Source organism: Gossypium arboreum, chromosome 9 (genome assembly GCF_025698485.1).
Source record: "Gossypium arboreum isolate Shixiya-1 chromosome 9, ASM2569848v2, whole genome shotgun sequence".
NCBI lineage: Eukaryota > Viridiplantae > Streptophyta > Magnoliopsida > Malvales > Malvaceae > Gossypium > Gossypium arboreum.
The window spans coordinates 76,472,643-76,487,398 of NC_069078.1; the positions used below are offsets into that span (position 1 = coordinate 76,472,643).

A 14,756-nucleotide genomic window follows, 5' to 3' on the forward strand; every position below is an offset into this window, starting at 1 on the left:
ACCTGTTTAACCTTTCGCATTGCGTATATTTATAAGCAATTCTTATTTGCAAGTCTTACCGGACATAATCTCCACACGTAGTCATCGGGTCGTGCAGGACATAATCTCCACAGTAGTCATCGGGTCTCACCCGAACATATTTCAAGTTTCATGTACACTTAATCGCATGTTACAACATTCACATTAGCCATTCGGCTTTACCACATATATATATACACTTTCACATTCATCACGTCGGCCATTAGGCCTTATCACATATATATATACATTTTCACATTCATCACATCGGCCATTAGGCCTTATCACATATATACACACTTTCACAAATTTTAATATCAAGGATCCATCTAATACTCATATATCATTTTACAATATAACGTTTTAGAATTCAAGTATGGGTTCAATCAATAGCTTATGAGCAACTAAAACAAGTTTTATCCATGTTTGCAACAAAATCACATATTCGCTGCGAGCTATTTTCCTGAGCAATGGTCACTAAATTATTTATAACCGGAGCTACAAGACTCCAAATCACTTGCCGTTAATTTTCTCTGAATATAGACTCATACATATTTCATCCATAAAATTTTCAGAATTTTAGGTGTGGCCAATCAATACCAGATTTTTCTTAAAGTTTCCCCTATTTCACTGTTTGACTAACCTGACCAGTCTTCACTACAAATCAAAATTCTCATTGTACAGAATTCAAAGTATGTTCTACTTGATTTCATTTGAAACTAGACTCATTAAGGAGTCCAAGCATATAAATTTTATCTTGTAACCATTTTTGTACAATTTATAGTGATTTTCTTAAAACCGAACAGGGGATTTCGGAGTCATTCTGACACCGTCTCACACAACTTTAAATATCTCTTTATAGGAAATTTCCTTACTTACACGGTCTCTTTTATAAGAAACTAGACTAATTAAGCTTTGATTTCATATTTTATTCAGCCTATAATTCCACACCAAACATTTATAGTAATTTTCTAAAATCACGTTACTGCCGCTGTCTTGAGCAAATTATTACAATTTGCTCTTAAATTTCCAAGTCCAAACACTTAGGAACTTACCATTTGAGTTTAAGACATATCATGGCCACATCATATCTTATTAAATCAACTCATTATGTCCCATTATGATTGAATTTACTCAACATTTAATCACTTAAAACTTACCTCGGAAGTTGCCGAACGATTACGACGGCTATTCGATCACCTCTTTCTTTCCCTTATCCAACTTTGATCCTCTAGGCTCTTAAGCTAGATCAAACAATTTACTTCCCAAATTAAACATAGTCATATCGACATCCATATACATTTTATACTAGCGAAATGTACCATCAAGATATACTTTACTCAAATAATTTACATTAGCCGATCATGTATAATGTTTTGTAACTTAATAAACTTATCATACATTATGTATTCATAATATTTGTGCAGCCAATTATCCATGGTCATACACACACAATCAAAAATAAATACCAATTTTTCATATCCTCTAGGCCCTAAGCGAATACACTTGTCATGTTCACCTACATTTTTCAAGTACAACATTCTCATTTTCGGCATTAGTATCAAGCATAATAGCTAATTCTTCCCACCACTTCATCAATGCAATCATACCATCACAAATCAACTTAAAATAACCATATCTAATAATCAAATACCTATAGCATTGCACCTTTCTCACATAGCAAGTACAACTAAATTCATTATTAATATATATATATATCTAAACACTTAACTACAAAATTTAATCACCATTATCAAATCATAAAACAGCTTATAACCATCATCTATATTTACTTCACATAAACCAAATAACCATTACATCATCTTTAAAACACTTAGCATTTTACCCATTTAATCAAGCCAACTCTCAAGACCATTCCATCACACAAATTATACCATAAATCATACTTACAATTTCAGTTAATGCATGACCGAAACTCACCATCATTAACATCATTATCAAACCAAAACCAAAACACATCTATGGGATGAGTAGAGTTTGAACTAATCATCTCAAACATGCATAGATTTTCAAGAATCATTCAATACATACCTCATTCTAGCCATCTTCTAAGCCAAAAATCAAAACAACCAAACTTGCCTCTCCCTCCCTTTAGGCTACGACAATGGAGGACAAAGATCAACCAATTTTTTATTCAATTTTCTTTATGACCCAATGCACATACCTTGGATTTTTAGCTTGCTATCTTGCTGAAATTCTCAAAGCATATTTCTCCTTTCTTTCTCCAACATTCGGCAAAAACAAGGTGGGAATGTATGGCTTTCTTTTTTTTTTTTTCTAATACTTATTTCCTATTATAAAACCATGTAGTCATTATAATATTAACACAAAATGCATGTTTTTTTGTATCCCATACCATCATGGCCGGCCACTTCCTCTAGAGTGGGGAATTTGACATGCAAGTACAATTATTTTGCAACATGCATAAATAGGCCACTTATATTTGCCTAGCACATTTCTAAATTCTTTCACATAAGTCCTATTTAATAAAATTCACTCACAATTAACAAAATTCAAACATGAAATATTCACACATACAAATTCCACATACAATAAGCACAGAATATAACATCTAATTATTTTTGTGACTCGGTTTTGTGGTCCCGAAACCACTTTCCGACTAGGGTCACATTAGGGGTGTCACATGGATCTCCTGTCATCCATTTTTTGTAAAATTCATCTTGGGAGGAATTTCTGTTTTTGTTCTTCTTTTTCCTTAGTTTTGATGCTGATTTGTCCATGGCATCAACATAAGCAGTAAGCCTGTCGTCTGTGCACAATTCACACAAACAGTTTAAAGCCCATGGATAGTGTCCAGTAACGGGGTCTTTAAACATGTAATGAGGCTTTCCATTTGCAGAAAAGCTTTGTATTAAGCTTCTTTCTGGGCCGGGTTCACATAGTGGACAACAGCAGTCTGAGTCTTCCTTGTCATGGAGTTGGGCCGGACTTTCAAGTGGTTGCATCATCAACTGTGTTGAAAAAACATTGGAATTTTGTGGTTTCTGAAGATGACTATGATCAAATTTGATCTCAGTGGTTCCATCTCCTTTTGAAGTGATTTGGCTCAAGGTTGATTGGATCGGGTCACTGTGCTCATGAAGTTGTTCATAGTTTGTGATCCATTTTTCTGGAAGTAATTTTATGAGCTCTTTTTTGGGAATTTTTCTTGGGACATGAACACAATGAGGCTGGTCATTTGTGTTGACTGAGATAAGTAAGGAATCTTCTGTCCCGTGTTTTGAAAGGTTGAAAGAGTGGTCTTGAATTCTGTAAACAATCTGGTAGTGAAGGGTAGCAGTTATAGCCGAAGCTATTTGTGGAGCTCCTGCTATTTGGACTTGGACTTTCAATGCACTGGTAAGATTAGGATCTGCCAGAGCCATGGTGAAATTTGGAAAAAGAGTCACCATCACTAAACCAGAGTTTAACGTTGCTTCAACTGTTGCTATGCAGGCATTTTGGTATTCTAAATATCTAGAATCCAATAATGCTATTCTTGCTACAACTGGTTTTCCAACTGTTCCATGATAATTCAGTGCAAGGCGTACAGCTCCAAAGTGGATGTGTGTATAGCCTGCTTGTTTCCATTCTGCTGGAAATTCTGCTGGTATTTCTAAAGCAACAAGCTGTTCAGGAGAAGAAGCATATATGGGAAAGCTGTCAAATCGTGAGGATTGGACATATTACCTTACTTGCTTTGAAGAACCTTTTATCAAAGTTCTGATAGACTTAATTGGGGAAAAGGCTGATTTTCTGTAGGCTGAATAAGGATTTACAACAGGAAGATCTGTGGGTTGTACTTTATCTTCCTCACTTAAGTATTCTATTTCATATAAGGAAGAAATCTTTTTTGCAGAGTGAGATTTAAAGGGAAATTCTGGTAAAGTAACTAAGGAAGAAGAAGTTGAAGGTTTAGTTGTCATATCTGGAAGGCTTCTCTCTAAATCTCTCCGTCTTCTAGGCTATTTTAGATGAGATTTTATAAACGATGGCTCTGAGAAACTGGACTATGAAATGCACTTTGTGGAAACTGGAATGTTTCTAATCTTTGGTTGCTCATCGTCTTAGTGGACGTCGAAGGGATGAATTAAAAACTAAAGAGTAAATTATATTATTTGTTCACTAAGCTATCGTAAGTTTTTTGTTTTAGTTACTTGAATAAAAAAGCTACAAGTTGGTCACTGAATTATTCGAAAGTTTTTATTTAAGTAATTGGATTGTTAAAAACTTAAAATCGATGTTATATGGCTCCCATTGACTGTCTGCATTAATCAAAAGTTCTTTTTTCCCTTCTCTTATATAATTCAATTTTTTTCAGGAAACAGCTTCAGACATAACGTATTTGCAAACCAAAATTTAAATAGTTTTTTTATCCAATCTCCAACACCGATTGTCAAAATGACTTGGATATGTTCTTCTACTCATTGATGGATACTGATCCACCATACCAATTATCAAATCATTGCTTAGCGCTTGCTAGTGGAAGTTAAAAAAAAAAAAAACTTAACAGTCCAATAATTTAAATAAAAGCTTTTGAATAGTTTAGTTACTTAGATTAAAACTTTCAAATAACTTAGTAACTAAATTGTAACTTATTTTAGTTAAATGACAAAAACTAGTTTACCCAAAACTAAATTACTTCAAAAAAATTATATTCTTAACCTTGTTAGGCTTAATTCATGATTTGACTTTAAAGTATACTTGTTTTCTCATGGTAACCACCTAGTTTTTTGCTATTAACTTTATTTCCTCTTTAAGATAAATAATATTATATTCCAATAAATTATGCTTCAAAGTGTAAAACACGTACCTTCGTCATTTCACTTAGTATCTCTTCCAGAATAACAACTCTTGTTTAAAATAGTTGTTGTTCAAAATCATTGTTGTTCGAGAATAACTATGTCCAAAATAACTATATTTAGGACAATACTTTAAATAGATCAACTCTAACAGCCCGATTTTTTGTAGTACCGAAAAAACAATTTCGGAATCCTATTTTCGTAAACTACTGAAACTAGGTCTGTAAATATTAAACATGAATATTTACGAAGTTGGTATAAAAATGTATTTAAGTTTGGTCTAGTAATTTTGTCAATTAAATGATTAATTTAAGTTTAGGGACTAAATTACAAAAGACCATTCGTTAGAGTTTTGTAATTGACCAAAGACTTGAAGATTTAAATTGCAGTTAACCAAAGGTCAAAAATGGTAAATAAACCATTTTCAAGAGGTGGTAGTGGACGGCAAGGTTAAAAATTACTAAGCTTCATTAGTGTTAAGTTTAGTCAATTAATTAAATTAACCTTAATACAAGTATATATATATAAATATATATATATATATATATATATATAAATGGATGGTGGAATGAAAGAGAAATTCTTTCTCTTCTTTTTCAACAAGAATTGTCCATCATAAGTGAATGAAGAAAGCTCTTAAAGGTTCCAACTTCCAACTATTAATTAGATATTGTAATTAAGTTTTTTTCTTGTAATTTTTATATTTTTAAGGTAGTGGGAGTTTGATTTAGCTAGCCCATGTATCAATTTGTAAAACTATTAAAGTTTTTGAAAGTTGTCATTGTTGATTTCTTAAAGAAATTGGTGTTAAATTGATAGATTTTAAGTTTGGATAATGAAATAGGACTAGATTGTAAAGTTTAATTATTAGTTTTGCACATAAATATTAAAGTTAATAAAATGTAAAAATTGTTGAGGAATTTCGATATAAATAAATAGTAGAGGTCTCTAAAGAGTGTAATTGAACTTGATTTTTAAATTGAGTCTCAAAATTGAAAGATATTATTATTTCAAATTCAAGAACTGAATTAAATAAAATGAAAAAATTTAAAGGTATTAAAAATGAAATTTTACAGGTTCATTCGTGTCATGGCATAATGTATAAACTTTTGGTATTGATAGATTGAATAGAATAATTGTATAGATTAAGAATTGGATCAAATTGGAGGTAATCAAGGAAAAGTTAAAACTGTCGATTAGTCCCTGAAGATTCAACTTATTTGATGTTTTGACTAGGTAAGTTCATATGAAATTTATTTATTTAGGTTGTTATGCATTTGATTTGAGTATATGTGTTTGATTGAGGATGAATTGATTTTGAATCGATACTAAAGGCTATAATTGGGTTTTTATTATTCCCACATTGTTGAAGCTATTGGATTTTCAATAGGCATTTGGATATGTTGGAAAGGCTTAATTCGGATTGATATTACTCAAAATCATCCCCAATTTGTTTTCCTCCGAGTTTTTGGTAATTTACCTTCTAATTCCATTTTTATTTATTTTGTCTATGGTAGCCCAGATAGAAGAAAACATATACTAATTTGGAATGATTTAAAAGCAGCCATGTCAAACAACTCCTCCCCTTGGGTTGTAATCGGCGATTTCAAAGCAATTTTATTCCCAGAAGAAAATAAAAGTAGTCATGCCACAAGAAAAATAAGCAAGTTTTTTGGTAATTTTGTTTAAAGTTGTGATTTGTAGGATTTAGGATTTACATGTCATTCCTTTACCTGACAAAGAGGTGGAACGTGTTAAAGACTTGATAGGGCTCTAGCAAATGATGCATGGGTGTCAGGTTTTCCTTAATGTTTGATTTCCCACCTCTCACGAATCAAATCCGGTCACAGGCCCATCATTACAACTTTACAGCTGGATGTCAGTTATTTCAGAGGCAAACCCTTTCACTTTCTAGCTGGGTGGACGAAGCATCCTAATTTTTCCACTTTTGTCAAAGATAATTTTTCTACTTTTGTCAAAGATAAGTGGAGTTACTTTGGTAATATGGTTGCTTCTCTTTCTGGTTTTACGTCTCATGTTAAATATTGGAATTGGTCTGTTTATGGTTTCATAGGTCCGCGCAAAAGACAATTGATGAAATCCCTCTTCAGCATTCAATCAACTTTAGAGCATTATCCTTCTAATCGTTTGTTTTAGATCCAATATGAACTGGAGAATATTCTAAGTCATGATAAGCTTCTTTAGAGGCAAAAGGCTAGATGTGACTGGCTAAATTTAGGTGATCAACACCAAATTTTTTCATAGCCATACAATCTAAAGAAGATACTTTAATCGCATTACCTATTTACACCTTGGTAATGGGGAATGGAATTCTGATTAGAGTATTCTTAGAACTGAGGCAATGCCTTTTTTTTTTTTTGAAAAGCTTTATAGTGAAACTCTGCAACCTATGCAAGGTCTTCCTTTTAATATCTTTCTGCGGCTTGACCTCTCTGACATTATGTCTTTGGAGAAGTCGGTTTCAAATGAAGAAATCAATAAGGCTCTTTTTTATATGGCCCCGCTAAAAGCCCTAGGAAATGATGGCTTTCATGCGCTTTTCTTTCAAAATTAGTGGGATACTCTTGGTAGCGTTGTTTGTCAATGGGTACAAGGGGTTTTTGCTAGCAATAACATAGATCCAGAGCTGAATAATACATTGCTCGTGCTCTTATCAAAAACGGATAATCCTAAGATGTTCATCCAATTTCGTCCCATTAGCCTCTACTCTATCTTATACAAGCTAGTAATGAAAGTGATTAGTAACCGTTTTAAATTAGTATTTCCTAGTTTATTTCACAGGAACATGCTGGTTTTATTATTGGGCGTAACATTTTTGATAACATCATCATCGTTCAAGAGGTCATACATTCTATGCGAAGTAAACGGAATGCTAAAAATTGGATGGCTATTAAGCTTGATCCGGAGAAAGCGTATGATCGGTTGAGTTGGGATTTCATTGATGCTTTTTTACAGGCAGATGGAATTCCTGAGTTTCTTAGAAAACTGATTATGTCAGTATCTCTTCCTCCACTATGTAGATACTCTAGAATGGTATTCCTACTCAGAAATTCAAGTATGTCCATGGAATTAGATAGGGGTGTCCGTTATCATCATATCTCTTCATCCTTTGCATGGAGTGGTTAGGACACACCATACACTCTCATATTGAGGATGGAAAGTGGTGTCCAATTCACGTGTCTCAATCAAGTCTTAATTTATCTCACCTTTTTTCGTGGATGATTTGGAACAAGCATGATTATTACAACATCTCTTGAAGCATTTTTGTGACTTTTCTAGGCATAATATCAGCACTCGAAAAAGCAACATCTTCTTTTCTAAGGATATCAATAGTGGCTTAGGCAGTCAAATTAACCTTCTATTTGGGTTTCAGGAAGTCCAAAACCTTGGAACCTATTAAGGTGTCCCACTTTTTCATGATAGAGTTACTAATAGCACCCTGAATTTTATCGTGGAAAAGGTGCGTCACAAATTGTAGAGTTAGATAGCTAGGAAGCTATCAATTGCTAGTGAAATCACTTTGGCCCAATTTGCTCTCTTGTCCATCCCGAATTACTTCATGCAAACATTGATGATACCAAAAAGTATTTGTGATGAGATTGAAAGACTAGTTCACCAATTTATTTGGGGTTCTTCATATAGGCATCCCAAATTCTATTTAGTAGGATGGAATTCCATCTATCAGCCTAAGTCTCATGAAGGTCTTGGTTTTTGAAATTTGGCTGACTGAAATGTCTATTTCTTCATGAAGATTGTTTCAATTTACTTTCTAAGGACAATGCATTTAGGGTTAGAGTCCTCAGAACGAAGTATGGCGTAAAGCATCATCTCTTAAACTCTACCACAATGACTTAGTGTTCTCACATTTGGTATCTTTTTCTAAAATATGATATCTCTTCCGTGAAAACTTAGCTTGGTCAATTGGGAATGGCACTTGTATTTGTTGTTGGAAGGACTCTTGGATTCCAAAAATTGGTCCCTTGTTACCTTTATTTTGGCACATTCTAATATTGATTCAAAATGCTCCCTTAAGGATTTGGTGATGTTTGATGGCATTTGGAATTTGGATCTTTTCGTATTTGGCTCTCTAAGGATGTTATTAAATGTATTTTGAGTATTTCACCTCCTCACTATGCTTCAGGCCTGGATAGGGTTGTTTGGACTCGTACGGCTTCAGGCACTTTCTCGGTTTAAAGTGCTTTATGGACTTTAAAGAAGGTTTCCTGGGAACCAAAAGACGAACGTTGGAAACACATCTGGAAGTATCAAGGTCCAAAAAGAGTTAGATTCTTCCTATTGTTAGCTTTTAAGCAGAGAGTCCTTACTAATGATGAATGAGCTCTAGGGGGGTTGCTAACAATAGTTCTTGCTCTCTTTGTGGGCATGACTATGAGGATATTATTCACATCCTTCGGGATTGTTAAGCAACAAAGGAAGTTTGGATGCAAGTGCTTCCATTCGACCAACATCACAAGTTCTTCTCGAAACCCTTGCAATCTTATTTATCTTCTAACATTTGTTCTCATTTGTTATTGCAGGGTCATGACACTACTTGGTTGAATCTTTTCGGAATAATCATTTGGCGCATTTGGAAAAACGTGAATTTATTCATTTCCCAAAACATCACATGGACAAAAAATAAAGTTGTCAAAGTTTCTTTTAATTGGGCCCGACAATATGAAGCAACTCATAAAGATTTTCAAAACAGTAGTCACAACCTGAGCCCACGTCTGGCCTCTGACGGGTCACTTGTTCACTTATACATGGATGGAGTTGTGGCTATTTCATCTAGGAACGTGGCTACAGATGGAGTGGATTTTGGGTTTCAACTGTTAATAGGATGATGCACGCCTTTTGAAGCCGAACTATGGGGTATTCTAGATGGGGTACTCATACTACTCAATAAAGGATACAAAAGAGCAACAATCCAATCTAATAATTCTGAAGTTATCAAAGCCTTGTCTGATAATTGATTGGAAGATTTAGACATTACAGTACTTAAAAGGGTACGACGACTCTTGAAAACTAAATGACAATGGTGGTTAAGGTACGTACCCAAAGAAGATAACACAATTGCAAATCACTTGGCCGAATTGGATCTCATATGAAAATCAGGTTTACAAATCTTTGATGCTATCCCTATTGAAATTTCAGATATGTTTCATCAAGATAAAGCGATGGGTGTTTTTTATTTTCTTAATATGATGTAATAGTTTTATTTTTTATCATAAAAAAATCATAAATGAAATATAATAACTTTTCAATACTGAGTTAGTTCAAATTTACGAATCTACAAACTTTCAAAAAACAAACAAAAAAAAAGTAGAAATCTACGAAGTTAGGAAACAACATTAAAAACATATGAACTTAAAAGATGTATTTCAATACATAAATATTGGAATTAAGAGGTATGATAATACGACGAACAAAAAAAAAGAATAACGATAATCTGACGGTTGCAGAATACCAAATCAAGGCCGTACCATTAAGCAAAAAGAATAACGATAATCTGACGGTTGCAGCATACCAAATCAAGGCCGTACCATTAAGCAACCATGGACGTCACCTACACCCGCCCACATGTCTATAAAGCCCTAATTGGACCGTAATACCCAAGTTACAAGCCCAAATCCCCTCAAATATAATCGTCATTTCAAAAACTTGCTTATATAAGCCCTAATTCTAGGGCTTTTATCGTTCCCTCACTCTGAAATTCACAAGAAGCAGCCGTTACCCAAATTTAAGGTCAGTTTTATCTATTCCGGTCCAGCTTTTTTGTAGTTCCCTTTAGTTACATTTAAGGTCAGATCTATTGTTGTTTCGCTGTTTATAAATTTCTTTGGCATCTCTTTTTTTTCTTTGTTTATTTTGAAGCTGCTGTATGGAAGAACTAAGTTGTTTTTTATTAAGTTTAATCAGCAATAGATTATCTGTTGAGCCATGCTGCCAATATGTGATGAAAGTGTATGAGTCTTAATGAACAGTTGCTGATTCTGCTGAAGCGTTTTTCTGTTAAATTCGGTGAAATGAGTTTTCTAATTCTTGATCAATAATCTTTTTTTGAGGTCCCTTTCCAGGTGTTCCATTAAATATATCAAGCAGTAGTACTGTTTAATCTGTTTTAAGAGTAGATCACTTGATTATCTCATGAAGCATGCTGTTAATTTGCAAAGTAGAAAGTGAATTGATCTGAATGAACCATTGCTGCTTTGCCGAAGCTTTTTTCTATCAAATTTGGCATAACGGGGTTAAATTGAATCTGCAATGGTCGTGTTAAATCTGTTTTGAAGAGTAGATTACTTGGTTATCTGTTGAAGTCTGCTGTTAATTTGCAAAACTGTAAGTGCAAGGATCTTCATGAACTTATGCTACTTTGCTGGTGCATTATCTATCTATTTTGGTGTAATGGGTTTTCAATTTTACGACAAATAATGTTGTCTTAAGGTACCCTTTTCAAGTTATTGATTTAATTTAATCAGCAATAGTCCTGTTCAATCGATTTTCAAGATTAGTTTACTTAATTATCTGTTGAAAGTTTGCTGTTAAGTTGCGAAAATGTTAGTGTATGGATCATAATGAACCATTTCTGCTCTGCTGGAACAATTTTCTATCCAATTTGTTTAGATGGGGCCTTCAAATATGCAATCAATAATTTTGTTTTAGCTATCCTTATCGAGCATCTTAGATTCAAACTTTTCTGAGCCATGATGTTAAAAACAATGCCGCATGATTGTTTGCAGGATGGATTCACAAATTAAGTTTGCTGTGGTGGTGAAAATTATGGGAAGGACGGGATCGAGAGGTCAGGTGACTCAAGTGAGAGTCAAGTTTTTGGATGATCAGAACCGTTTTATTATGAGGAACGTGAAGGGACCGGTCAGGGAGGGAGATATTCTCACCTTGCTCGAGTCTGAGAGGGAAGCTAGGAGGCTCCGTTGATAACTTCCTCTTATCTCCGTTTTGTTACGTTATTAATGGATGAGTTGTTTTTAAAGTATAATCATTATGTTTAAATGAACTAAGTTGGTTTTTGAGATTATGATTTTCATGTCCCGTTAATTTCTGCTATTTCAAAATGTTAATTCTTTTCTAAAAGTTGCTTGAACGTGGCTAGAACCTTTTCCTTCTGTTACAGATTATGATTCATTTTATTTTTTTAACAAATTCATTATAATTTCTGATCATATCAATTTTCTTATACAATATCTAGAATTACTTATAACTCTCAATTCATAAATAGTAAGATAATACGTTTCAGTGTATTTAAACTTACTTCTCATAATAATGTTTATACCACTTGATCAAGATTTAATCGCCAATTTTGATCCATTTTAATATTTCCATTACTTCCAATTAATTTCTTCCTTTAATTTGATTATATGTTTGATTATTTGAAGGTAAGGAATATTTTCATTTTGTTTTTTATTGAGGATTCGTTTATCATAGAATCAGCTGGTTATTTTTGTGCCGGTGAATTTTATTTATAATATAACATATTTGTAATATTTTGAATATATTACATACATAAAAGTTGTGGAATATAAATTAATATTGAAAATTAAATATATAGAAATAAGATTGTAAACATAAAACTAAATTATAAATATATTTTTGCCTTAATTTTACTTTAATATATGTATGTGATATGTATGATGTATGTACATATTTTCGACTTAATTGAAAACATTTAATAATGAATAAATATAATTAATTTTAATGTTTTTAAATAAATAAATATAATTGCTTATCATGTTCTGCAGACCTTTTGAGATGATAAGTCAATGCAGTTACATTTTTTATTTCTTATAGGATAGGGTAAGAAATTGAGTAATTAATTTTAATTTAATTTTAAAAATACTTTTATATAAATTATAAAATTATATTAAAACATGAATGCATGGTGCTTGGGGATTATAATAAAAAAATTATTATAAATTCAAGAAAAATATATTATAATTTGTGTATGTATAAAGTTATGAAAAAAATTTATTTAAGTTCTAAAAATTCTAAAATTATGAAAAAAACTTATTGTAAAAAATAATTTATATATTATAGAAATGTTATAATATATATTTATAAAAACTTAAGCAAGAAGCATGGATATAATTTATTTATATATTCGCTTTATATATTATAAAAGTAATGTTTTATTCATAACAAATGTTGTACTGTTTTTTAATCATAACTTATTTATAATTTTTTAAAGTTATGACATAAAATATATTATTTATAAGAAATATCATGAAATTTTTAGATAATTCATACAACTTTTTTAATAAAAAGGTTACATATTATAAATTTTATATTATTTTTACTTAATTTATATATTATAGAAATGATATAATCGACATAAGTTTTTTTAAATTAAGTTTATAAAAAATTTATAATTAAAACTACAAACTATTTGGAGTGCAAATTGAAATATTTTAAAGCCAATGTTAATTATACAAACAAAAAAGGTTTTCTTGCACCATATCATTGGGTACAATACCGTTTAAGAAAATGGTGCCAAACATAAGCAACATAGATAACTCACAATCTCTTTAATTTTAGGCTTCAAAATGTGGTTGAGAATAAATTTGTTGTTCTAAAAATATTTCTTATCTTAACACCACTACCTTAGTATAGCATAAAAAAAAAAGGTTGGATTGTACTAACATGTTGCATATTTCATAACTTCAATTATAGGTGGAATTGAGATGATCGATACTTCAAATAATACATAAAAAAAAAGAGATATTGATAATCTTAACGATGCAAATTCAAATTTAGATGGTAACTAACTTGGTCAAAAACCAACAAATGATGTTAATAAGCATACATTAAACATTAAAGAGGAATAACATAAAAAAATATGCACTAAAATAATTAGATAAATTTGCATATGATCCTTATTTTTAATTAGTAATCATATTATAAACTACTTTTCTAGACTAACATAAAACCTATGATGATTTGATTTTAATTTTTGTTATTTATTTAGAAAATATTTTATCATACTAATATTTTTTAAATTAATTTATGCAACTATAAAATTACAATTTGCACAACCAAACATGACATGGAAACTACAATGTAATTATATTTTGTCAACCAAACACGTTCAGGAAATTGTAATTAGAAGAGAGTGTGATCATTACCCTAGTAATTAGATTTAGGTGTAATTACTTGTAATTACATGAGAGTGACATGTTTGGTAACTATTATAATTGGTAGATCCCACCAAATTTGATATAATGGGAGCATTTCAATTACACTTTCCAAATTTTAGGGGCAGGGTGAGAATTTGAGTAATTACTCTGATAATTACACTTAAATCCAATTTTTATAAAAATATTTGTATGCAAATTACAAAATTGTATTATAAACATGAACATGAATAGATGCTTAGGATAATTATGGTCAAACTTTTATAAATTCTAAAAAGTATATTATAAAACTAAATTGTGTACTTTATAATGTAATAACAAATAATTATATCACTGAAAACTTAAAAGTTTGTAAAGTTGTGATTAAAAAATTATTATAAAAATAATTTACATGTTATAAAATTATTAAAATATATTTATTTATAAAGAATATGAAAAAATATAAACATAAATTATTTATATATCCATATTATATATTATAAAATAATATACTTATTTAAAAAATGTTATAGGTTTTCTTTATCATAATTTATTTGTAAAAATATTTTATAAAGTTATAACATAAATTTATATTGTTTATAAGATATATTATGAAAGTTATTAAACAATTTATAAAACATTATTTATAAAATTTATATATTATAATTATATATTATTTTTACATAATTTATATGTTATAGATAATGATATAACCTATCATAAGTCTTTTTTCAATTTATGTTTATATAGATTATTAGGATTGTGA

At 31.0% G+C, this 14,756-nt stretch overlaps 1 protein-coding gene across 3 annotated transcripts; it reads left to right on the plus strand.

Annotated features, from left to right (window-relative positions):
* The first annotated feature begins 10,478 nt into the window (after positions 1–10,478).
* Positions 10,479–11,957, plus strand: LOC108454795 (40S ribosomal protein S28). 3 transcript variants are annotated; one of them, XM_017753372.2, is made up of 2 exons: positions 10,479–10,607; positions 11,603–11,957. In XM_017753372.2, exon 2 carries the CDS (start codon positions 11,604–11,606, stop codon positions 11,799–11,801), a length of 198 nt encoding a protein of 65 aa, XP_017608861.1. In that variant the 5' UTR covers positions 10,479–10,607; position 11,603; the 3' UTR covers positions 11,802–11,957. The 3 variants fall into 3 exon arrangements, with proteins under 3 accessions (XP_017608861.1, XP_052874630.1, XP_017608860.1); XM_053018670.1 differs by having other exon boundaries at positions 10,562–10,664; XM_017753371.2 differs by lacking the exon at positions 10,479–10,607 and adding an exon at positions 11,057–11,201.
* The last annotated feature ends 2,799 nt before the right edge of the window (positions 11,958–14,756 follow it).